The sequence below is a fragment of the Rhineura floridana genome, chromosome 7, assembly GCF_030035675.1.
Source record: "Rhineura floridana isolate rRhiFlo1 chromosome 7, rRhiFlo1.hap2, whole genome shotgun sequence".
Taxonomy (NCBI): Eukaryota; Metazoa; Chordata; class Lepidosauria; order Squamata; family Rhineuridae; genus Rhineura; species Rhineura floridana.
In genome coordinates, this window is record NC_084486.1 from 122,810,488 (window position 1) to 122,835,041 (window position 24,554).

A 24,554-nucleotide genomic window follows, 5' to 3' on the forward strand; every position below is an offset into this window, starting at 1 on the left:
TTGTCATGAAATATAAGAAAGTTTATTATAGGAAATATATACTGGATAGAAAAGATCCTAGTTCTAGCTAACTAAATTAGAGATGCAGGGGAGCCATGCTTGCTCCTTCGCTCTTAGCAGAGAGAAACAAAGGAAAGATGTCTCCTCTCTCAAAGTGGGAGAAAGAAGAAGGGGAGAACAGGAAATGAGGTCAGCAACCCACGAGTATCAGTCTAGTATCTGAAAGAAGGTCAGCACAGAGATCAAAGAATAGTGAGATAGTTTAGGAAGTTTATCTGCTTTAACCCATCAATGCAATGCAAACCCCATCAATCTGAGCTCCAACACTTCCAACAAAAATAATCAGAATCACACTCAAGTGTCTTCCCACACAATGCTATAACTGCACCTGTTTTATTATACAATGTTCATACTGTGCAAGTGTTAGGCATATATAACTATGTAATATATGACAATATATTTGCAGTCAGGCTCATTGTTAGTGAAGCCAGATTTAAACCCAGTTAGTTCCTTGTGTCTTGATTCTTGAATCTCTTTATTACCTGATTTGTGGATCATTGTCTTCAGTAGCTAATGTACATATACTATTATGTAAAAAAAGAACATTTGTATCATCTGGATGGACAACTGAAAGGTAGGGAGGACATTTTCTTCAATGATCACTTTTAATTCACATCATATAAAAGAGACAAGATTATAATGTAGTGGTTATATGATGTTTTCCTTGCTTTATTATTTGAAATTGAATAAAAAAGTTATTTTTAAAAAAATATAGGATATTTTTTTGAATCAAACCCTTATAGCTGAAGTTGCACACAGACATATGAAAAGAAAAATCATGAAAGCAGTGGCAGCTGGTAGCTCCATGTCAGTGGGACAGTGTAATCCACTCCTCCTTCAGCACCTTGGACAGCTCCTTGAAAGTTCAGACTAAAACCCAGAGCGGATTCCACTGCCCCACTGACATGGAGCCACCAGCCGCCACTGAATAAAAGACCAATTTCCTTTTTAGGGAAGATCTGTTCATAAATCTTGTACAATCTTGTTGTATCTCTCTCACACCCATACTTGGCACTACATACCTATTGTATAACTCTGCTCTCTCTTTTTTTCTAATTTAGAAATTGTCCGAGCAATGACGCATGTGATAAACCAAGGCATGGCAATGTACTGGGGAACCTCTCGCTGGAGCGCCATGGAGATCATGGTAAGGTAACTTTTCAAAAAGGATCAGTAGTACTTGGGGCTGCAGCATTTAATCAATAAATTGTTTAATTATTTGATCCACACTCAGAAGACCATGGGTGCTTCTACCCTAGGTATGTAATGTAGAATTGGCATGGTTTGCTTGCTCAGTTTTTATATGGCATCCATACAATGCCACCATACAATCATTGTCTTCCTGTATTTTCCTTCTGGTTCTTTTGCCTTTTCTCAGACTCCAGAAATTCCAGCTTTTTTATAAGAGAAGAATAAAGTGATCCCTGCAGGTGTAGACAGCCTTGGCACTACTCTTCCATTTTTTTTAAAGGAGTGAATCATTATCATCATCATCATCATCCTCTCTTAATTCATGCTAAAACACTTTTCCAGCAAAACAGTGTTTAACAGAGCTTAAATGAAAGTTCTGTAACACATTTATTAAATAATTTTAAAACAAATGAATCCCTGCTGCCTGTCCAATCACTGCCACTATAAAGTGTTTTTGTATCTTACCAAACACTTCTAATCTGCACTTCCAGACCAAATATTAAATACTTTGATTTTTTTTATGGGCAGCAATGAAGAATAATGTTTGAATATACAAGCACTTAGCACTGATTAATCAATTGTTGTTTTTAAGGATCGCTTGAAATTTTTTTATTTTTTATTTTTAAAAGCCTGCTCAGCTGAATTGGATCTTCTCCTTTCCCACCCACAATACCTGTGTATGCCCACTGGAACATAAGAAGATGAACACACAGAAAAAGCGCAACAGCCCTGATAGTTTGAAAAGTCAGTTGCAACTCTGCTTGTAGCTTACAGCAGAAGAACAATCATAAGTAGTGTTTGTATAACTGGTTTTATACTTTGTAAACCACTCAGAAGTCTATTTTGGCATTAAGCAGCAATTAATTCATTAATAGTAGTGGTAGTTTTGGCGGCGGCAGTAGCAGCAGAAGGGGACACCTACTTGAAAGCCGGCCAAAAGTTGACAGTTCACTCCCCATTCTCTCCCCATTCATGCTCAAGAAGAAAATAAAAACTGAAGTCTTGAATCTTAGCAGTGCTGCTGTGTTGACAGTTTTGAATCAAAGGCAGAGCCATTGGAATTGGCTCAAATATTAAATTTATTTTTTTAAAACAAAAGAAAAGAAAATGTTACAAAATTGGAGATGGGTACAAGTCTGTTATCTTCCTTTGTCTATCACATTCTAATCCGTAAAGAAGTAGGGCAGTCACCCAGTTTTTAAAAAGACAATCAGTCACATAAGGTCTGAAGTCTGTTTATCACTGAAGTCTGCATAAATGTGTATATGGGGGGGAAACAGTTCAACAGAAAAAAGCATGTTTTCTTTGTTTCTGTGTGATGCAGGTAGGTGCTTTTAAGTGATAGAAACAGGACAGTAGGCTTATTCCAAGGTATCTCTTCCTATTTGCAGTTTTTATAAGTACTTGTCTTAAAAAAAATACACTGCTGCCCAATTAATTGGCTGTGTCTTTTTAGATTATCAGAATTTTTTTTAATCAATTCATCAAATGTATTAAATAGTGCAAACCTAATGGAAACACCTAAATTGTGCACTTCACTTGCAGAGGGGGAAGGGTTGATTTGATTAATGTGTTGCCATTTTCCCCAGAAGAACTCTCCATTAAAGTGCTTTTCTTTTGCTGCTGACTCTCAACAGGAAGCCTATTCGGTAGCAAGGCAGTTTAATATGATCCCACCAGTGTGTGAACAAGCGGAATACCACCTTTTCCAAAGAGAGAAAGTAGAGGTTCAGTTGCCGGAACTGTATCACAAGATAGGTAATGTCTGAAGGCTATTAATATTCATGACAGAGAGAGAAACTAATCATTTTTATGCAAAGGGTATATACTTAGAAAATATTTCATAGTCCCTGCTGTTCAGTAATTATCGGAGGTGCAATTAGTCTCTTGCCGGGAGCAATTATCCCTGTGCAAAGACGGAAGTGACAGTATATCTTCCTGGCTGCTTCAATGGCTTTCCTCTATAATGTATTATTATAATTTATATAGTCCCATCGGAAGCCTTTGGCAGGTCCATAGCAGTGTTCTGGTATGTTCATTTCCTGACACCAAAAAGTGCTTAGGCTGCAATTCTAAGCACACTTATTAGGGAGCAAACCTAACTGAAACCAGCAGAGTGTAGTTCCAAGTAAGCGTGTGTAAGATTGCTCAGAGTGCTAACATAGCCACCTCTCCTGATCCTTCAGCCCTGGTCATGGCACATGATCACTGCTTTGCTGTCATGACTGAACTATCACTATGTTCTGAGCTGTGATTATTTTTGAAGGAGCACCCAAAGCAGGAAGAAAGCCTGGGTATTTCCCGCACAGAAACATTCAGATCATTGTCCTACAGCTAGAGATCTGTTTCATATGGTGTAGTTCTTTATGACTGTTTGTCTAGCTGCCTGATTTGCATCTTATACTTTCTAACTCACTCCACCCTCTGGACCCAGGGTGGATTTGCAGTATGAAAGCATGCTAAAGTATCCAGATTTAAAATTGTGGTAATTAAAATGCATGCTACATTTTTTTAAGAAGAGTCCCGCTGTGTCAGACCAAAGGTCCTTCAAGTCCAGCATCCAGTTTGCTACAGTGGCCAATGGGCAGTGGTGCAGTGATAAATTTTTAAGTGCAGGGGTTCATCATGGCAGCCCCCTTAGCCACACACCCCAAGAAGGGTCCAAAAATACAGGTAACTGGGCTGATCCATTGCATGATACACACTAAAGATCAGCAGTACATATAATAATATCCAATTTACTAAGATCAGCAGACAGAATGGTAGCTGGTCTCATTCTCCATGCTAATCTGTCACTAATAATAGTCAAACTTGAAAGCTTTGTTATCACCTTATTCGCTTGCCAGAGCAAGGAGAGTCCATCAGTTGCCCTGGTGCTTTGGCAGATGACCTCATAGCTGCTGCTGCTGAAAAAAAAGTCCCAGAGCTGTGCTCTCCCACATCCCCACCCCACTACACCTCTGCCAGTGACATGTCTCTGGGAAACCCACAAGCAGGTCATTAAGGCAATATCTTTCTCCCATTGTTGCTTCCCAGCAGTTGATATTCAGAGGTGTATGGCCTCTGAACATGGAGGTTCCATACAGCCTTTGTGACTACTGGCCACTGATAGATCCATCCTCCTCCTAAAGCCGTCTGAATTGGCATCCATCACTCTGTCTTGCAGCAGTGAATTCCATACTTTGATTATGCATTGTGGGAAGTTCATTCATTTCCTGAGTCTCCTGCCAATCAGTTTCATTCAGGAGCAGCTTGCCCAGTTGGGTGGAGCCACAGAAATAGACGACTAGCAACAGAGACACTGTCGCTTATACTAAGAGGGGCAGTGAGGTGGCAGGTGGGTGGAGGCACCAGTGGGAATGCTGGACCGGCTCTGCTGGTGTGTCCACACTTCCCCAACCTTCGCCCCACTCCCTCCTGGTAAATTGCAGTGGCTTCACTGTGGGCAGGCTATTGCTACAGTTTCGTCCACCAGGCCAGCCACTCCTGGTTTCATTGGATGCCCTCACTTTCTATTACTTACTTATTATTTAAATTTGTATGCCACTTTTCCATATAATTATGCTCAAAGCTGCTCACAATAGAACAAAAATACAAATCACTACATCAGCAACAATCAAATACTAAATCATTTAAAATCTCAACATTCCAACAAATAACTCAGTTTGATTACATGAACATTATAATATTTAAAGCCATAACAAAAGAAACAATTAAAACATATCAATTAATGACAAATGTAATAAGCATCCCAGTACAAAAATACAAGAAAACAGTCTGTCACCCCAGCTCAGAAGTTACAACCTCTGCTGGTTGCTGCTGCTGTTGTTGCTGCCGGGGAAAGGTTCACAGCGGCACCTCCTTTTATCCCTGTCCCAAACACCAGGCAAAGCCCTCCCAAAGAAGTACCCAGAGCTGGCTCAAGTGTTGCTGGTCTGGAAATCAGGGTTAGCATCATTTCCCCTCACCTGCACTCTTGAACTGCCACAAAAGTCCCACTATAAAAGTGTCACTATAGTCCTCATCAGGGCAGGTGTTCCAGGAGGAGGGGAGGTAGATGCAAGAAAACAGTCTGTCACCCCAGCTCAGATGTTACAGCCTCCACTAGTTGCTGCTGTTGTTGATGTTATTAAAAAGGAGGAAGAAAACTTATCTCTCCACACCATCGGTAATTTTTATAAATCACTACCATGTCACCTCCTCCTCCCCAACCACGCCACCTTTTTTCCTAAATTGAAAAACCCAAGTGAGATAGACTTTCCTCATAGCTACAGAGTATATAGCAAAGGTACTCTGATCATTTCGGGTTTATATTTCTGTGTCTGCATCTGTGCTAGAATTGCTTGTTAATATGTGGTTTTTTAATATGTTTTAACCCTTTTTTAACAGATGGTTTTAAAGCTTTTTTTAAAATGTTTTAACATTGTTTTGTTTTAATGTATTTTAAGGTCTGTTTTTATGATGTTTTAAAGTGTTTTTAGCATTTCTGTTTGCCGCCCTGGGCTCCTGCTGGGAGGAAGGGCGGGATATAAATCAAATAATAAATAAATATTATTTGTGTTTATTTATAACATCCATGTAGGTGGGTAGATGGGTGGGTGGGAGGGTATGCATGTGCATGTGCGGGGGGTGCACATGTGTGCATGATGTTTGCAAGGTCTAGTTAGCATTGTCTCAGTGCCATCTTATCTGATTGTTCTGCAGGAGTTGGAGCAATGACGTGGTCTCCTCTCGCCTGTGGCATTATCTCAGGGAAATACGCCAATGGAATTCCTGAAAGCTCAAGGGCATCCCTGAAGGTATATTCCCCATGCTCATGGGAAATGGCTTTTCTGAGCTCAGTGTGGCAGGTGCAAAGTGGGAGGGAAGGAAGGAAGGAAGGAAGGAAGGAAGGAAGGAAGGAAGGAAGGAAGGAAGGAAGGAAGGAAGGAAGGAAGGAAGGAAGGAAGGAAGGAAGGAAGGAAGGAAGGAAGGAAGGAATTCTATGCCTGAATTTTCCATGCAATCACATTTGTATCATCCATCAAGGACATCATTGCTGGTCTTGACTGAATCCTTACAATAGAGCTGCTTAACAAGGTCCTCGCATTCATTAAGTTGGACCATGTTCCATTGGAATGGACTGCCTCTGGCAGTTGCTTGCTTCTTTAAGTGAACAAGTTGTCTCACTCACCGCCAAGCAGGACCAGCCAGAAACATCACAGTGTGGTGGTCAAGTACAGTATATGTGTGCTGTTCATCAGGAGTGAGGAGTGCACGTATGCTTTCACTGTGTTCCACTTGGAAATGCACACAAGTAGTGGCAGGCCTAGAATGGAGTTTTTCAGGGGGTATGCACTGAAGTTTGCATGCAAGTACACCCTTCATACTTGAGGCATATTTTGTGTTCAGGAACCCTTACGAAAGGCCCCATTTTGAGAAGCAACCCCACATGTGAGAAAACTGTGATGAAGAGAGGTGGAAAGAACAGCCACTGTGACCAAGATGGTCATGTATATTGCCTGTGGCTGAAGAAGAAAGGAAGATAGGCCTCTCCTGGACTATTCTCTGGACAAGAGAGATGCTCACCTCCCTGGAATATTTTGGGCAAGGAGATTCTCTGCCTTAGAACTACATATGGGAGAACTGAGGACAGTGGGTAGATGTCATTACAGGATTTTTCTTAAGTACCCCTTGATAGATGCTTTGGAAGGCACAGAGAGCATTGTTTGGGAACTACCAGGTGCTGGGAGGGGGAAAAAAGCACTTTTAGGTAATGGACTTCAAATTTTTTGCAGGCTTGTGGACAAAACACACACACTTACTAGTAAACATGCAGACTGACTTGCAGCTGAAAAGCCATTTGACATTTGAATGTATGTTACCTTTTACTTGCAGAATTCTAATGTTCCCAGGGGGGAAACTGACCTTTTACATTCTTTTTTGGGGGAAAAGGCTCAGTATATCCTAAGGTTGTTAATAGATGCAATGAACACTAACCACAAAAAACAGTGAAGAGCTAGATATTTCAAAGGAACACATTTTTCCAGCACAAAACAAATCAAGATTTTGCATGCTCAGAATTTAGTATATCAGGGTGGTGGTGTTGTTTTAAAAAACCATCTGTTCGCAGTGCTTAGCATTAATTTAAAATATATAAATGACATTGACACAGCAGGACCCTTCCTGAAATGATCTAAATACAATGAAAATCTAACAGTTCAGTCTTTTACATGTAAGCCATTCAGTCCAGTGAGGATTATTGTCAAGTGGGAATGGAATTGCAGCCCACATGTGGTTCTTGCAATGGAAATAAATGTAATGGGTTGTATCCATATACTACGTATCCAACTAAGCCATACCCAGAGTGGACTTACATTAGTCATGTCCATTAATTTCAATGGGTCTATTCTGACTAGATGTTGGCTACAAGCCAATACTTTTACTTTAACTGTTTGATTTTATGAGTCAAGCAGATGGAATTTCTGAGTGTTCTTGGAGAACATCTAAATTATCTATTACATACATATATAATTCCTGTCTCTTCTTGCTCCCTGATTATTAGATTGACAGTGTGAGGCTAGATAAGAATGCATGATGGGCTCTTACAACTGATAAGGTAGACGTGGAGGGAAGCCCTAGGGACATTTAAAACTTTGCTGTGGCTGCGCATCTTTGTACCACATCAGGATGTAATGAAACAGTTGGTCAGTTTTGTGAAGCTCCTAGGGATGTGGGAGAAATTTGATTCAGTTTGCATTTAAAGGTGAACTTACCAAGTTTGTATTTTCCGAAACAACATGCGAACTGAAACACAGCTATCATTCGAAATTTGTCCTTACCCAAATTTTGCAGTGCTGTTCTGCAGCCAAGTAATGTATACAAAGATCCATATACTATTGTAAAGTGTTCATATAAATGCATAAATGAAAATAACATACAAAAATGCATTCTATTTGGGAAATTGCTTTGTAAATATGTGGCTGTTATTGTTATTATTTATTACCCGCCCTTCATCCAGCGGTCCCAGGACAGGTTACAACAATTTTAAAACACATAATTAAAACAGTTAAAAACAACCTACAGTTGGATATAAAAGAGTGTACAGCAGGAGACATTCACACTGACGAATATTCAGGAGGACTTTTTAAAAAAACTGAATTTAAGATTGGAAAAACGAGAAACTGAGAGAAACCAGAACTGGCATATTTGACCATCTCTAGCTGCTACACATCTAAGAGTAATTAACTACTAAACTAATTGTCCTAAACTAAAGTAATTGGTAGCGGAAAGCTAACATAATGTTTTTATCTGCTGCTCAGTTCCTAAAGGACATCTAGAAACCTGGATCCTATGTCACTTATGGAAAAACCTTAACTATCTGTGCTTTCTGTTAAAAGAGTATCAAGCCAAGTCACTCCATAACAAAAATCTGCTTTGTTTTGGTTCTGAACAATTACACCTCATATAATTGAGTTTAGCCAATCTGACGCAAAGGAGCTGGCCCAGCCCGCTCCTGGTGGTGGAAAACTCTGTCCTCTCCTTCCTCCAGAGATGAACAGAACCCACCTCAACATCAACAACCTGTACACTGCCCAGAGAGCTTCGGCTATGGGGTGGTATATAAATACAATAAATAAATAAATAAAATAAAACAAACGTCTTGAGTGTCCAGATACCAGGCTTTAATAGTTAGGCAAGCTGTCTCCCAAAATTCACACTTCACAACAAGGTACAATAGCCTTGTCATCCTGACATCCTAAACAAGAGATTGACCCTTCCTCTCTCTGCTGTGTTGAAAGGATTTTCTGATCAATGAACACAGGAAGATGCCTTATACTGAGTCAGACCATTGGTCAATCTAGCTCCTCACTGTCTACACTAACTGGCAGCAGCTCTCCAGGTTTTCAGACACAAGTCTGTCCCAGCCCTACCTGGAGATGCCAGGGACTGAACGTGGGACCTTCTTCATATAAAGCAAATGCTTTACCACTGAGCTATGGCCCTTCCCCAGGGACTTACCAGTTGGCAGTGCCAGGCTCAATATGGTGCTTTCCTATAAGGATATATGCCAGGGGTGGAGAATCCCAGGCCTGGGCACTGAATGCGACCCTCCAGGCCTCTCCCTCTGGTGCTTGGGACTATCCTTAGGCCGTACCCTCTTACCAGGCCACACCCCTCATAATGCTTGCCTTGATGAAGGATGGAGAGAGAGTTGGACGGGGGGGAGGTATCAAAAGCTCTGGCTTTTCCATGGCTGGATTGTACCCTACTGTACAAAGGCAAGAGTCACAGGCATTGCTTTGCCCATATTTACCTCTAGGCCCAGCCACTTTTGCCTCTGGCCCCATCCACCACTGGTACATGGCCCCAGATAGTGCCCATTGATGGCTCTCTAATGGCTGGTAGACCAGTCAGAGTTTTACTAAATTAGCAGAGTTTAACTTAGCGCTCTGGGCTGCATGGGTGTGATTTTTACCTTAGAGAAAGCGAGCTTTTACCTTGCTTTAAATCACTCAGACTTAGACTTGGTTTCAAAATAAGAAAAGACTGCTTTATTAATAGAAATACATACTGGATAGGAAAGGTACTACTTCTGTCTAACTAAGTTGGAGGCTACAGTGGCCATGCCTGGACATTGCCCCTCATGCTGGAGGAGAGGAGACAAAGAGAACATGGCTCCTTCTCCAGTCGTCTGCAGAGAAGAGAAAAAACAGGAAGGTGAGTCAGAGGTGTGAATAGCTCTCTGAGACATATCAGTTTACACAGAAGAAAGACAGACAGAAAGGATGAGCACAGGTCAGTGGCAGCCTAGCCAGCTAAGAAGACTATCTCTCTATTTCTCTCCCCCCACACAAAGAGGACCAGATGGATGCTCTTGTCACACTTCTAACACTCATGAAGGATTCATCCCTCAGGCTGAAAAGAATTCCCCAGCCCTGACCAACAGATGCCCCTCACCAGCCTTTAGCCTGCTCTGAAATACTTAGATTAGTGTTTTCCTTCCTTGAATTATTGATTAAATCAAACTGACATGTCAACCATGAATTGTATCCAGAATTGCTTTTAAGCCTTTTTAAAGGAAACTTAATGAGGACATATTGGCATGAATAGCCAGCCCCAGACACTTTGACTGCCTGCTGTTGCAGCCTGTTTATCACAGCCTGTTATCTGTGACATATTGCCACTGTTGCACCCTCACCTCCATGCGCCCCACAGCAACCCTGTTTGACACTTGAAGGATAGCAGCACACTAAATTGTTGTGGTATGTTTGAAAGCAGTCATCAGAGCTCCACAGGTTTAAGTCTTTGGGGGAAATGGATTTGTCCAGCACTGGAGATTTGCAGCCAAAGGTTTTGCTGGTTAGTTCAAATTCAGTTATGTGAATTAGATACACTGGCTACAATCCAGCACAGAATTAAGTGTGCATTAACCCTACTGGAATCAATGGGCTTAAGCACACCTCAATCTGTGCCGCAATCTGCCAACTGAATGTCAGTGTTGAATCTTCCCCTTTCCCCCGTCCCTTACGACAAGCAACACCTTCCTGACCCTTGGTTATTTATTTACATTTATAGGCTGCTTAAATCCACAGATCTTGAAGCAGTTCGCAATAAAGAAAATCAAAATGCATGACCAAAATACATACGTATGCAGTATGCACAATTTCAGGTGGTTTCCATTTTTAAAAAAATGCAAATATACAATATCCATCTCCATAGTATCCATGGGTGGTATTCAGTGCTAATCCTGCTCAGAGAAGACTGACTGGGGTTAATAGACATCACTAACTTAAGTTCATTCATTTCAGTGGGTCTACTCTGAGTATGAATCCCATATTTATACAATGTAAGGTTGGAGAAAATTACTAGGCAGCATGATGCAAACTCCCAAACAACCTAAAACATGCTGTTGACACACACATTCAGACAATATCACTCTCACCATCCATTCACATGATCACTACAGTCATTCATCACCTCATGCAAGACTAGCCAAGGTGATGCCCTCCAGATGTTGCTGGACTACCATTCCCATCATCTATGACAGTTGGCCATGCTGTCTGGGGCTGATGGGAATTGTCCAACAACATTTGGAGGGCACTGTGTTGGCTACCTTGTTTACAATATCTCTACCCGTCAACCACACATATCCAAACTACTCCTACTCAACAATGCTACAACCCAAACAAACTCACTACTACACACTCATATCCTTGTTACAAGGATTGCTGACAAGCATACCAGATAACAGACTCTCTACATCTTTGCAGCACGAATGGGCTCATGCCCCACACTGACTGAACTATCAAATATTCCCCTTCCATCTCTCACCTGGGAGGGGGCCCAATTCTATACCAGTGCAGGCCCCCACCCACAGGGATATACGACGACTTCCCTCCAATAACTCCTAACAACAGATTCATACCACACTTGGTATTGAATGACCCCACCTTGTAACAAATAACCAACATCAACTCTGGAAGCAACCACAAAAGAAACAACAGACATCAATATCCTGCCTTCAATGTCTCTTGCTTGTCCAGAGCCATGATGGACTAACCTGTTAATTTTGGTTTCTCTCTCTCAGTTTCCCAGTCTTAAGTTCAGGTCACCCCATTTCCACACCATTTTGCAAATTTGTGTTTTTTAAAAGACAAAAATGTATACACTTCGTGTATGTGTATTTCTCCTAATATATGCATTTTTGTATACATGCTTGCTTAATATATGCATTTTTAAAGCAGTGTTTCCTAATATAATGCATTATTCTATGTTATTTTCATTATTATGCACATTTTTGGATGCTTAGTGCAGGGACTTGGAAAAGTGCATTACAATATGTGGAGAAGTGTGAATTTCCAAGGATAGTTGCATTGTTCTTTGCGTATTGGTTTGGGAAGTCAGAATCAGAAATGAATTTCTCCCCTGTTCCTATCCAGAGCATAACATTCATAACCTCACTGAGATTCTTTTTTTCGCCCAAAGAGCACTATAGTGTTGCACAGCAAATACTGGCCAGAGAAGGCACTCCTCTGAGTTGGTCCAATATGTCATACTCACCACCATGGGCATCAGCATCCCTATGGCCAGTTTTGCATCCTTTGGCCATAACGATTAGTGCAACTCACTGCATGAGCTCATGCAGCGTGCATCACCACCCCTGCTGGTGCTGACAGCGAAATGCTACATGATGGCCTCAGCTTACACAGTGAGTAACCAATACCCACAGTAAGTGTAACAGATAGAACTTCTCCCCAATAAGGCTCTAACAATGCAGTGCTCCTGTGTGAAGGCAGACATTAAGAGTGATTATTTGGGCACAATTTAAACTGCATTATTCTAACTCTTGTCTCAGTTTTAATATCTCATTGTGTTTCATTTTACCAGTGCTACCAGTGGTTAAAGGAAAAAATTGTGAGCGAGGAAGGGAGGAAACAGCAAACGAAGCTGAAAGATCTCTTCCCAATTGCCGAACGCCTTGGGTGCACCCTACCTCAGCTAGCTGTCGGTGAGCAACTCTGGAAGTCCCCTTTTTCTCTGGGCCCCTCCCGACCTCCTTTATATTGTGCATTCATGATAATTTGGGCTCACGATGCCACAATGTGCTTACGATCCCACTGGCCACTGGTTGCTCGCTGATTCTCATCACCGGTGTTCTCAGCTCCTGTGGTTTTGTGCTTAAAAGTAGGGATCAGCAGATCGGTCCATTTCACTTTCTCTCCGTTTCCTGTTTTTCCAGTTTCAGGTTCAGTTCTCACGTTTCCACATCAGTTGCTGAATATTTTAAAGAACACATCCTCATGAAAATTCAGCAGCATTTTAGTGCAGATCTCTCCTAATGTGCACATCTTTGTGTGCAATTTTGACTCTCACACCTTTTTGCAAAACAATTTCCTCAAATATAATAAATTTTTGTATGCTGTTTTCACTGCATTCACTGCATGTGCATTTTTATGCACGCTATACCACTATATGCATTCTTGTACACATTACTTGGCTGGAGAACTGCACTGCAATTTGGAGAAGTGCAAGTTTTGAAGGGTGGCTGTGTTTTGCTTTGCATATTGTTTTGGAAAGTGCAACTTAGGTAGGCTCGCCTATAAAGGCAAACTGGATTGACTTTCTCCCCCACCGCTTCTTACAAGCTCCACCCAGTATGGATACAAGCTGCATCTTCAGCTGATCCACGGAGACCTTGAGTAATGCTGTTAATTTTTTTCCCTTCCCTTTAAGTCCTTGAACAAAGCATAACGTTAAAAGTAAGAACATAAGAACATAAGAAGAGCCTGCTGGATCAGGCCAGTGGCCCATCTAGTCCAGCATCCTGTTCTCACAGTGGCCAACCAGGTGCCTGGGTGAAGCCCGCAAGCAGGACCCAAGTGCAAGAACACTCTCCCCTCCTGAGGCTTCCGGCAACTGGTTTTCAGAAGCATGCTGCCTCTGACTAGGGTGGCAGAGCACAGCCATCACGGCTAGTAGCCATTGATAGCCCTGTCCTCCATGAATTTGTCTAATCTTCTTTTAAAGCCATCCAAGCTGGTGGCCATTACTGCATCTTGTGGGAGCAAATTCCATAGTTTAACTATGCGCTGAGTAAAGAAGTACTTCCTTTTGTCTGTCCTGAATCTTCCAACATTCAGCTTCTTTGAATGTCCACGAGTTCTAGTATTATGAGAGAGGGAGAAGAACTTTTCTCTATCCACTTTCTCAATGCCATGCATAATTTTATACACTTCTATCATGTCTCCTCTGACCCGCCTTTTCTCTAAACTAAAAAGCCCCAAATGCTGCAACCTTTCCTCGTAAGGGAGTCGCTCCATCCCCTTGATCATTCTGGTTGCCCTCTTCTGAACCTTTTCCAACTCTATAATATCCTTTTTGAGATGAGGCGACCAGAACTGTACACAGTATTCCAAATGTGGCCGCACCATAGATTTATACAACGGCATTATGATATCAGCTGTTTTATTTTCAATACCTTTCCTAATTATCGCTAGCATGGAATTTGCCTTTTTCACAGCTGCCGCACTCTGGGTGGACATTTTCATCGTGCTGTCCACTACAACCCCGAGGTCTCTCTCCTGGTCGGTCACCGCCAGTTCAGACCCCATGAGCGTATATGTGAAATGAAGATTTTTTGCTCCAATATGCATAATTTTACACTTGTTTATATTGAATTGCATTTGCCATTTTTCCACCCATTCACTCAGTTTGGAGAGGTCTTTTTGGAGCTCTTCGCAATCCCTTTTTGTTTTAACAACCCTGAACAATTTAGTGTCGTCAGCAAACTTGGCCACTTCACTGCTCAGTCCTAATTCTAGGTCATTAATGAACAAGTTGAAAAGTACAGGTCCCAATACCGATCCTTGAGGGACTCCACTTTCTACAGCCCTCCATTGGGAGAACTGTCCGTTGATTCCTACTCTCTGCTTTCTGCTTCTTAACCAATTCCTTATCCACAAGAGGACCTCTCCTCTTATTCCATGACTGCTAAGCTTCCTCAGAAGCCTTTGGTGAGGTACCTTGTCAAACGCTTTTTGAAAGTCTAAGTACACTATGTCCACTGGATCACCTCTATCTATATGCTTGTTGACACTCTCAAAGAATTCTAATAGGTTACTGAGACAGGACTTTCCCTTGCAGAAGCCATGCTGGCTCTGCTTCAGCAAGGCTTGTTCTTCTATGTGCTTAGTTAATCTAGCTTTAATCATACTTTCTACCAGTTTTCCAGGGACAGAAGTTAAGCTAACTGGCCTGTAATTTCCGGGATCCCCTCTGGATCCCTTTTTGAAGATTGGTGTTACATTTGCCACTTTCCAGTCCTCAGGCACGGAGGAGGACTCAAGGGACAAGTTACATATTTTAGTTAGCAGATCAGCAATTTCACATTTGAGTTCTTTGAGAACTCTCGGGTGGATGCCATCCGGGCCCAGTGATTTGTCAGTTTTTATATTGTCCATTAAGCTTAGAACTTCCTCTCTCGTTACCACTATTTGTCTCAGTTCCTCAGAATCCCTTCCTGCAAATGTTAGTTCAGGTTCAGGGATCTGCCCTATATCTTCCACTGTGAAGACAGATGCAAAGAATTCATTTAGCTTCTCTGCAATCTCCTTATCGTTCTTTAGTACACCTTTGACTCCCTTATCATCCAAGGGTCCAATTGTCTCCCTAGATGGTCTCCTGCTTTGAATGTATTTATAGAATTTTTTGTTGTTGGTTTTTATGTTCTTAGCAATGTGCTCCTCAAATTCTTTTTTAGCATCCCTTATTGTCTTCTTGCATTTCTTTTGCCAGAGTTTGTGTTCTTTTTTATTTTCTTCATTCGGACAAGACTTCCATTTTCTGAAGGAAGACTTTTTGCCTCTAAGAGCTTCCTTGACTTTGCTCGTTAACCATGCTGGCATCTTCTTGGGCCTGGCGGTACCTTTTCTGATCTGCGGTATGCACTCCAGTTGAGCTTCTAATATAGTGTTTTTAAACAACTTCCAAGCATTTTTGAGTGATGTGACCCTCTGGACTTTGTTTTTCAGCTTTCTTTTTACCAATCCCCTCATTTTTGTGAAGTTTCCTCATTTGAAGTCAAATGTGACTGTGTTGGATTTTCTTGGCAATTGGCCATTTACATGTATGTTTAATTTAATAGCACTGTGGTCACTGCTCCCAATCGGTTCAACAACACTTACATCTCGCACCAGGTCCCGGTCCCCACTGAGGATTAAGTCCAGGGTTGCCGTCCCTCTGGTCGGTTCCATGACCAACTGGTCTAGGGAATAGTCATTTAGAATATCTAGAAACTTTGCTTCTTTGTCATGACTGGAACACATATGCGGCCAGTCTATGTCCGGGTAGTTGAAGTCACCCATTACTACCACATTTCCTAGTTTGGATGCTTCCTCAATTTCATATCTCATCTCAAGGTCTCCCTGAGCATTTTGATCAGGGGGACGATAGATTGTTCCCAGTATTAAGTCCCTCCTGGGGCATGGTATCACCACCCACAACAATTCTGTGGAGGAGTCTGCCTCTTTTGGGGTTTCCAGCTTGCTGGATTCAATGCCTTCTTTCACGTATAGAGCGACTCCGCCACCAATACGTCCTTCCCTGTCCTTCTGATATAGTTTATATCCAGGGATAACCGTATCCCACTGGTTTTCTCCATTCCACCAGGTCTCCGTTATGCTCACTATATCAATGCTCTCCTCTAAGACCAAGCACTCCAGTTCTCCCATCTTGGTTCGCAGGCTCCTAGCATTAGCGTACAGGCACTTGTAAGCAGTGTCTCTCTTCAAGTGTCTTTGGCACTTGTGGTTAGGCCTGTGGTAATTTTGCTCTTCTGAATTTATATCCTGTGCCCCTGCTCTCACAATGCCTACTTCTAGGCCTACCCCTTTTAACATTTCATCATTTCTTTAGTTTTTATCCCAGGGGGGAGGTTTATTCCGAACCGGACCTTTCTCAGCTCCTGTCAGGTTTCCCCCCTCAGTCAGTTTAAAAGCTGCTCTGCCACCTTTTTAATTTTAAGTGCCAGCAGTCTGGTTCCATTCTGGTTCAAGTGGAGCCCGTCCCTTTTGTACAGGCCCGGCTTGTCCCAAAATGTTACCCAGTGCCTAACAAATCCAAACCCTTCCACCCGACACCATCGTCTCATCCACGCATTAAGACTGCGAAGCTGGGCCTGTCTGGCTGGTCCTGCGCGTGGAACCAGTAGCATTTCAGAGAAAGCCACCTTGGAGGTCCTGGCTTTCAGCATCCTACCTAGCAACCTAAATTTTGCTTCCAGGACCTCACGGCTGCATTTCCCCATGTCGTTGGTGCCAACGTGCACCACGACCACTGACTCCTTCCCAGCACTGTCTACCAAACTATCTAAACGACGGGCGATATCCGCAACCTTCGCACCAGGCAGGCAAAACACCTTGCGGTCTACACGCCCATCACACACCCCACTGTCTATGTTCCTAATGATCGAATCACCCACTACAAGGATCCCTCCACCCCCTGGAGATATATCCTCGGCACGAGAGGATAGCTGCTCATCCCCCAAGGAATGGGTCCCTTCTAAGGGATCGTTTCCCTCTTCCTCAGCTGGATGCTCTCCTTCCCCGAGACCATTGTTCTCCATGATAGCAGGAGAGCTATCATCCTTGGAGTGGGACACAGCTATAACGTCCCTGAAGGCCTCCTCCACACACCTCTCTGCCTCTCTCAGCTTTTCCAGGTCCGCCACCTTGGCCTCAAGGAAATGAAGTCATTCCCGGAGAGCCAGGAGCTCATTGCACCGAGAGCACACCCACGACTTCTGTCCAACAGGCAGATAGTCGTACATGCTGCAGGCGGTGCAAAACACTGGAAAGCCCCCACACCCCTGTTGGCTTCTTACCTGCATAGTTTTGTTTAAGGTTTATTACGCCAATGGGTTGGAGACTGCGGTTTAGTTGAGGTCAGGGAACAGATGGGCAGAGTAGGGGGCCCTGGCCTCCTCGCCCTGCTGCCGAACTCGCTCTGCTGTTTAACTTGCCTTGACGCTTTGTCAGCTGGGGCTCCCTCTAGCTCGTGGAGCAGGCTCCCTCGCTAGGGTGCTCTGACTTTATATGTGTGGCTGGTTCCTCCCAGCTACTGCTGCCAGCCAATGATGTGTTACTTGAGGCTGATGGCTATCAGCAGGGGCTTAACTCTTTAGTATTCTCTCAGGCTTCCTTCCTTTGAAGGCAGGAAGGCAGGCTTCCTTCCTGAGCGAGGGGCGGGGCTGTTTAAGCTTTTGGCTGCTTTTAATCTAAGCAAGGGGCTGCGCCTTCCAGGCAAGTCTTTTTTGTTTGTTGTTTTCCCACCTAGAACAGCCTGACCTTTCTTTAACCTAGGGAAACAGAGCTTGTGGTTGTGTTTGAGGAAGGCTGAAGCTGCCCTTTTTAGCAAGGACTGAGCTGACTCTCTCCCTGTATGTGTCGGTGGAGTTTCCTTTTCCCCCTTCTCTCCGACTGGAATTTAGCCTTGTTTACAGTGTCCCCTGAAGCTTTCCTGCTAGGGTGGTGTTGAAAACTAGCTTTCTATAGGCTTCCTTCTCCTAGGATCTGTCTCCTAAGATATAGGTTCTTTCAGGATTTGGCTCCTAGCTCAGGGTGACCTTGGGCTGCCCTTATTACTTATTGCTCTGAGCTGTTTTACTTCAATTAAATAATGGAATAAATGGGAGCTACTTACCCTATTTTCGCTCTGCTGCTTAACTCGCCTTGACGCTTTGTCAGCTGGGGCCTTGACGCTTCGTCAGCTGGGGCTCCCTCTAGCTCGTGGAGCAGGCTCCCTCGCTAGGGTGCTCTGACTTTATGTGTGTGGCTGGTTCCTCCCAGCTACTGCTGCCAGCCAATGATGTGTTACTTGAGGCTGATGGCTATCAGCTGGGGCTTAACTCTTTAGTATTCTCTCAGGCTTCCTTCCTTTGAAGTACATCCCCTCTGGGGAAATATAGTGTCTTGCAAAGGGTACATCCAAAATGACAGCTGGCTTTTGAGCAGCACTCTGCTTCAGGGAGCTGTAACTTAAATTAAGTGATTGCCGCTTAAATGAAGACAAGTAACCACCAAGATAACAGAAGCTTGTAAGAACAGGATGCCAGGGGTTTAAGACCACTCTCCATCCAAAATTCAAGACTGAAAATCTTCTGTTGAACATAGGAGCCTGCTTGACTAGGCCAGTTGCCCATCTAGTGCAGCATCGTATTCTCACAGTGGCCAACCAGATACCCATGGGAATCCCGGAAGCGAGACCTGAGCACAAGAGCACTCCCCCTCCCCCTCTGCAGCTTCCAGCAACTAGCATTCAGAAGCATACTACCTCCAGCTGAGGAGACAGAGCATAGCCACAGTGGCTAGTAGTCATTGATAGCTTCCACGTATTTCTCTAATCCTCTTTTAAAGCCATCCAAGCTGGTGGCTATCGCTGCTTCTTGAGGGAGCAAATTCCAAAGTTTAACTCTGCACTGTGTGAAAATAGTTTCTTTTGTCTGCCCTGCGCCTTCTTCCACCACTCAGCTTCATTTGATGTCCCCAAATATGATATGTGCAGGTTGATAAACAGGGCTGTCCTTAAGCATTTGTTAGCCCTGAGCAAAATATTTTAAAGCCTTTCCTGATCTCTAGCCACTCTTTCTCCACCATACCAATCCTGGTGTGTGACTAGGTCTATTTCAGAGGGAGACAATATAGTGCCCTCCAGATGCTTTTGCATTATAACTCCCATCAGCCCTAGCTACCATGGCCAATGGTCAGGGTTGATGGGAGTTGCAGTCCAACAACTTCTGGAGGGTACCTTGCTGGCTACCCCTGGTGTATTTGTGGATCCAAGGACAGAAGCCGGAAACCTTCAGCCCTCCAGCCAAATCTGATATACAAGACAAAAAAGGAGTATAGATGACAAAGGCCATCAGAGGAGAAGACATTGCCCAACACTCACTTCGCAAAACCAGCTCTTGGCAGCACCCTTGGACTCAATTTCACCTTTCGATTTGTTTTCATAGTAAAGGAGCAAATGCGAAGTTGGGATGAACTGAAAGAAAGGTAGCAGCCCATCACAAAAATGGGGCCTCTTGACTCACCTCTTTCTCATCCTGGGATACACAATTGTGTAAACAGGAACAAAGCTGTTATCTCTGGTGGATGGAGGTCATAGTCCAACAGGAAAAAAAATTGGTTAGTTGCACTTACCTCCCATTGAAATCAATGGGACTTAATTCATGACTTTTCATCTAATTGAAACAAACGTAGGCTGAATTGACTGGGCTGTAGAAATGCACACAGGAAGGACACACAGAAAAATAAATTAACATATGAAACTGCCTCATACTGGGTCAGACCATTGCTCCATCCAGCCCAGTGCTGTTTACTCTGAGGGGCAGTAGATCTCCTAAGTTCTCAGGCAGATCTGTCCTCCAACTCCAACTCCAGCCTTCCTCTTTCAACAAGCCTTTTAAGTGGAGACCTTATCCCAGTCTGTGTCTGTGTTGGAATTACTGTTTTTAGATGTTTTTAAACCTTTTTTTAAAATATGTTTTTAAAGATGTTGTGTTTTAATATGCTTTAAAGGCTTTTGTTTTTAAGATGTTTCAGAGTGTTTTTACTGCTTTTGTTTGCTGTCCTGGGCTCCTTCTAGGAGGAAGGGCAGGATATAAATTAATTTAATAAATAAAATAATAATAAAATAAATTAATAACCTCTGAGATCCTTTTAAATGGAGATGCTAGGGAATCAAGACAGAGATCTTCTGCAAGCAAAGGGGTGTGCTCTACCACTGACCTGTGACCCATGCGCTAATTTCTGTCCACCTGCTGGTACAGCAAAATTACTGTCCTTTTCAGGGTGTCTGGTGCTTTACCCAACAATACGGCAGGTCTGTCTATAGAATGCAAATACTTACAACCTTGCTGTGTACTATATACAACTATTGACTGCATTGCCTTTAGGAAAAAAACCCAGTATCTATATTTATGGACGACAGCAACAAAGTTGGACTGCCAATTACTATGAAATAATCATTCACAGGACTGTTTTTTTACTTCTAGCACAGTTGCCTCCCAACAGCTGCCTAGTCCTGATTGACTCAGGCTGCAAAAATAGAGCTAACGCACCACAGAAATTCAGGAGAGATCATTAATCATTTTTAACTGTGTTGTCTCATTCTCGCCTTGCCAAAGACACAATTTAAATGTTTCACGCAGATGATGGGATGGGAGATGAATGGTCCTATGGAGTTCAAATAGCCTTGGGGACATCACGTCTGGCCCTGGCCTGTGACAGATGACTAAAGTATCCACTAATGCAGTCAGTGCAGGAATTTGTTGTTGTTGTTATGTGCCTTCAAGTCGATTTCAATTTATGGCGATCCTATGAATCAGCGACCTCCAAGAGCATCTGTCATGAATCACCCTGTTCAAATCCTGTAAGTTCAGGTCTGTGGCTTCCTTTATGGAATCAATCCATCTCTTGTTTGGCCTTCCTCTTTTTCTACTCCCTTCTGTTTTCCCCAGCATTATTGTCTTTTCTAGTGAATCGTGTCTTCTCATGATGTGTTCAAAGTATGATAACCTCAGTTTCATCATTTTAGCTTCTAATGATAGTTCTAGTTTAGTTTGTTCTAACACCCAATTATCTGTCTTTGTCACGGTCCATGGTATGAGCAACGCTCTACATTTTAAAAAACACACCACACAACCCAGAGCAGTAACGGCCAGGTGGGGCAGCGTTGCTTACCTGGCTTCCCAATGCCAAGTTCACTGCTGGTAACCAAGAGAGGTAAGGAAGCAGGGAGGTAGGCTTGCTTTGGGTACAGACCTGTCTGTTACCAGCAGTGACCTCCTCATTGGGAAGCCAGACAAGCTGCCCCATCCAGCTCAGCCAGCCACTACCAGACAAACGATGTAAGCTGGAAGCCCTGCTTCACAGTTTGCAAAACAGCAAAGAAACAAACTTCTCTTAACGTGCAGTTGGGGAGAAAGTGAGAAAAGCTCCTTGCTTAATTCTCTGTGACAGGTACGAATTGCCTCCATGTAACCAAGGAAGAGAGAGCCAGTGTGGTGTAGTGGTTAAGGTGTTGGACGACAACCTGGAAGACCAGGGTTCGAATCCCCACACAGCCATGAAGCTCACTGGGTGACCTTGGGCCAGTCACTGCCTCTCAGCCTCAGAGGGAGGCAATGGTAAACCCCCTCTGAATACCACTTACCACGAAAGCCCTATTCAAAGGATCGCCTTAAGTCGCAATCGAATTGAAGGCACTCCATTTCCATTTTTAACCAAGGAAGAAAGCTTCATGAAAATGAGTTCTCCCCACTTTTTTGGCCATAGAAGTATGACCAGGTAGCTGAGTTTTTATTATTATTATATATATATGGGCTAGAAACTGAATCCCCATCCATTGAGAACCATTTCAAGCATCATCTTCACAAGGCATTCCTGTGCACATACACATGTGTAGGATCAGAAGTATTGCTAGGTATTTAAAAGTGCCACAAATTTGCATGAATGTATAGAGTGCCGCTGAGCAAATTAAGATGGTGGATGGGTGGGGCCTCACTGCCATTGCATATTGCAGTGTACCCAAATAAAGTGGGGAGGAGGCAGGAGATCTGGGGACCAGCTCAAAAGACCTGAGGGCCCCGGGTCATCTCCTAACAACACCCCTTGATAGGATAATCACATTTGGCACAGATGTTCATTAGTTCCTGCGTGGAAAGTGCCTTTAGCATTAAAATGTATTAACGTGTGAAACAATGACAAGGTACACATGGGATTCACACACACTGCTACACAAAAGGTACTTTGATATGAAACCCCAAGGCCATAATAAATAAGAGGTCCATGTAAGAATTTTGCAGTGTGTGTGAAACAACCTTAAAAGCATGTCTGAATAGAAACACCATACAATCAATCACCAGAAGATACTCAGGCTCTCTCAGAATCTGGAGGAAAAGAGTTCCATAGGTGGAGCCCATCAACCCAAACTGACTCCCTGTTAGGTGTCAGAATTATAACTTACCATATAAGCCCCTTTGGAACTCCTTCCCACATCGGATCATGCAGGCACCGTCTCTAGTGTCTTTTTTTGGCACCTATTGAAGGCCTTCCTTTTTCAACAAGCCTTTTAAGTGGCAGTTTTTTTCCCCTTGTGTGTTCTCTTATATTTCCCTTGGCTTGGATTTGGAATTGTTTTTAGCTATTAAATATTAAATATACAATTGTTTTATATCTTTTTAGGTATGAAATTGTGTTATATATGTTTTATTGTTCATGTTTTGAGATTTTTTATAGGAAGTTATTCATCAATGAAATGAAATTAATCAATGATATAGGGAATTATTAGGAGGCTACTCTAAGAAAGCGACAGAGAAAGGGCAGAGAACCTCGGGCCCGGGGGTCAAATGTGCCCTCCAGGCCTCTCCTTCTGGCCCTTGGAGCTCTCTCTAGGCCACACCCCTCACTTGTCCTGCTTCCCAGCTGGTTTTGCCTGGCTGGAATCCATCCTTAATCTCCCATAATGTCTCTTGCTTGTCTGGAAGGAAGTTAGCGAGGGGGTGTGACTGTGCTAAAACTAGCCTACTGTACAAAGATGAAATATATATTTGTTGATCTGCCTGCTTGTGCCTCTGGCTCCACCCTCCACTAGCATGCAGCCCTTGGAAGGTTGCCCAGAAGGGAATGCAGCCCTTTCTCTGCTGGAGAGACTGCAGTGCATCATAAGCAAGTTTACCTGTAGCATTTCTTTCACGAGCAAAGTGCCACATTGTTTCTTGTCTTCTTATCACAGCTTTGCTGACAGAACCCTTCTGTCTGGAGATGTCCGAAATGGCAGGTCTTAACAGCTGCATGAGATAGGACTGTGAACTGTATTGTGCTCACCAGTATCAGCCAATACCCCTAACATCCATGGGCTTTTCTGTCTTCCCAGCATGGTGTCTACGTAATGAAGGTGTGAGTTCTGTCCTCCTAGGATCTTCCAATCCAGAGCAGCTAATAGAGAATCTTGGTGCCATACAGGCGAGTACAAAATCCTGTTCTTTTATTAGCAGAAGCAAATCAAGGATCAAAATAGGCCATTTTATTTGTGTGTTCTGTAAATTAAATACACCACAGAATTCAACTTTCATGGGCTCTTTTGGAACAGAATTTCAATCTCTCTCTTTTTAAAGCACAGGATCTGAATGTGTGCTTCCTATGTTATGTTTATAGGTTCTTCCAAAGATGACATCCCACATTGTGAACGAGATTGATAATATCTTGGGAAACAAGCCTTACAGCAAGAAGGACTACAGATCCTAAAGTGTTGCATGATTAACTGGACTGCATGGCTAAACCAGTACTCTGTACGTAGTACAGTACCAAGTCAATATTATCCGGTTAGAATTATTCAGCAATCTGTATTGTTTACTGGATTCTTCAAGGTGGTGTGCTCCACCAAAATTCAAGAGCACAGCTAATCTCTAAACAACTGAGATTCTCTTTGCTTTCTTCTTCTCCTTCTGAAGTCAGTTTCTACTGCACAAGCCCCACTGAAATGAATTAGATATGCAGAATATGTGCTAACATTGAATTCTACAGAGCTTGTGCAAAACTTCCCACTTGCTCGTTCCCGTCGATTCTTCTTTTCCTCTCAGCACTTCCTGTTTATGCAGTGAAAATACACATGTAAAGGAACACCTAAGATTTCTTCTATAACTTTAGTTACTTGGATATTAAAAGAAGGATGTACAGATATATTTTTTCAATGAACAAAAAAGCCAGATACAGGTAAAGGCTTAGGTTAAAGACACAAAACAGACCATTTCAAGTGTAAAA

At 42.9% G+C, this 24,554-nt stretch overlaps 1 protein-coding gene across 3 annotated transcripts in view; it reads left to right on the plus strand.

Moving 5' to 3' along the window:
• KCNAB1 (potassium voltage-gated channel subfamily A regulatory beta subunit 1) overlaps positions 1-24,142 on the plus strand; it is a 276,563-nt gene extending 252,421 nt beyond the window's left edge. For all 3 annotated transcript variants that reach the window (XM_061634485.1, XM_061634484.1, XM_061634486.1), the window contains exons 9-14: positions 1,122-1,207; positions 2,889-3,009; positions 5,956-6,050; positions 12,622-12,742; positions 23,668-23,756; positions 23,949-24,142. In XM_061634485.1, coding sequence (XP_061490469.1) covers positions 1,122-1,207; positions 2,889-3,009; positions 5,956-6,050; positions 12,622-12,742; positions 23,668-23,756; positions 23,949-24,038 — 602 coding nt within the window. In that variant the 3' untranslated portion in view covers positions 24,039-24,142. The remainder of the gene's footprint in view (positions 1-1,121; positions 1,208-2,888; positions 3,010-5,955; positions 6,051-12,621; positions 12,743-23,667; positions 23,757-23,948) is intronic.
• The last annotated feature ends 412 nt before the right edge of the window (positions 24,143-24,554 follow it).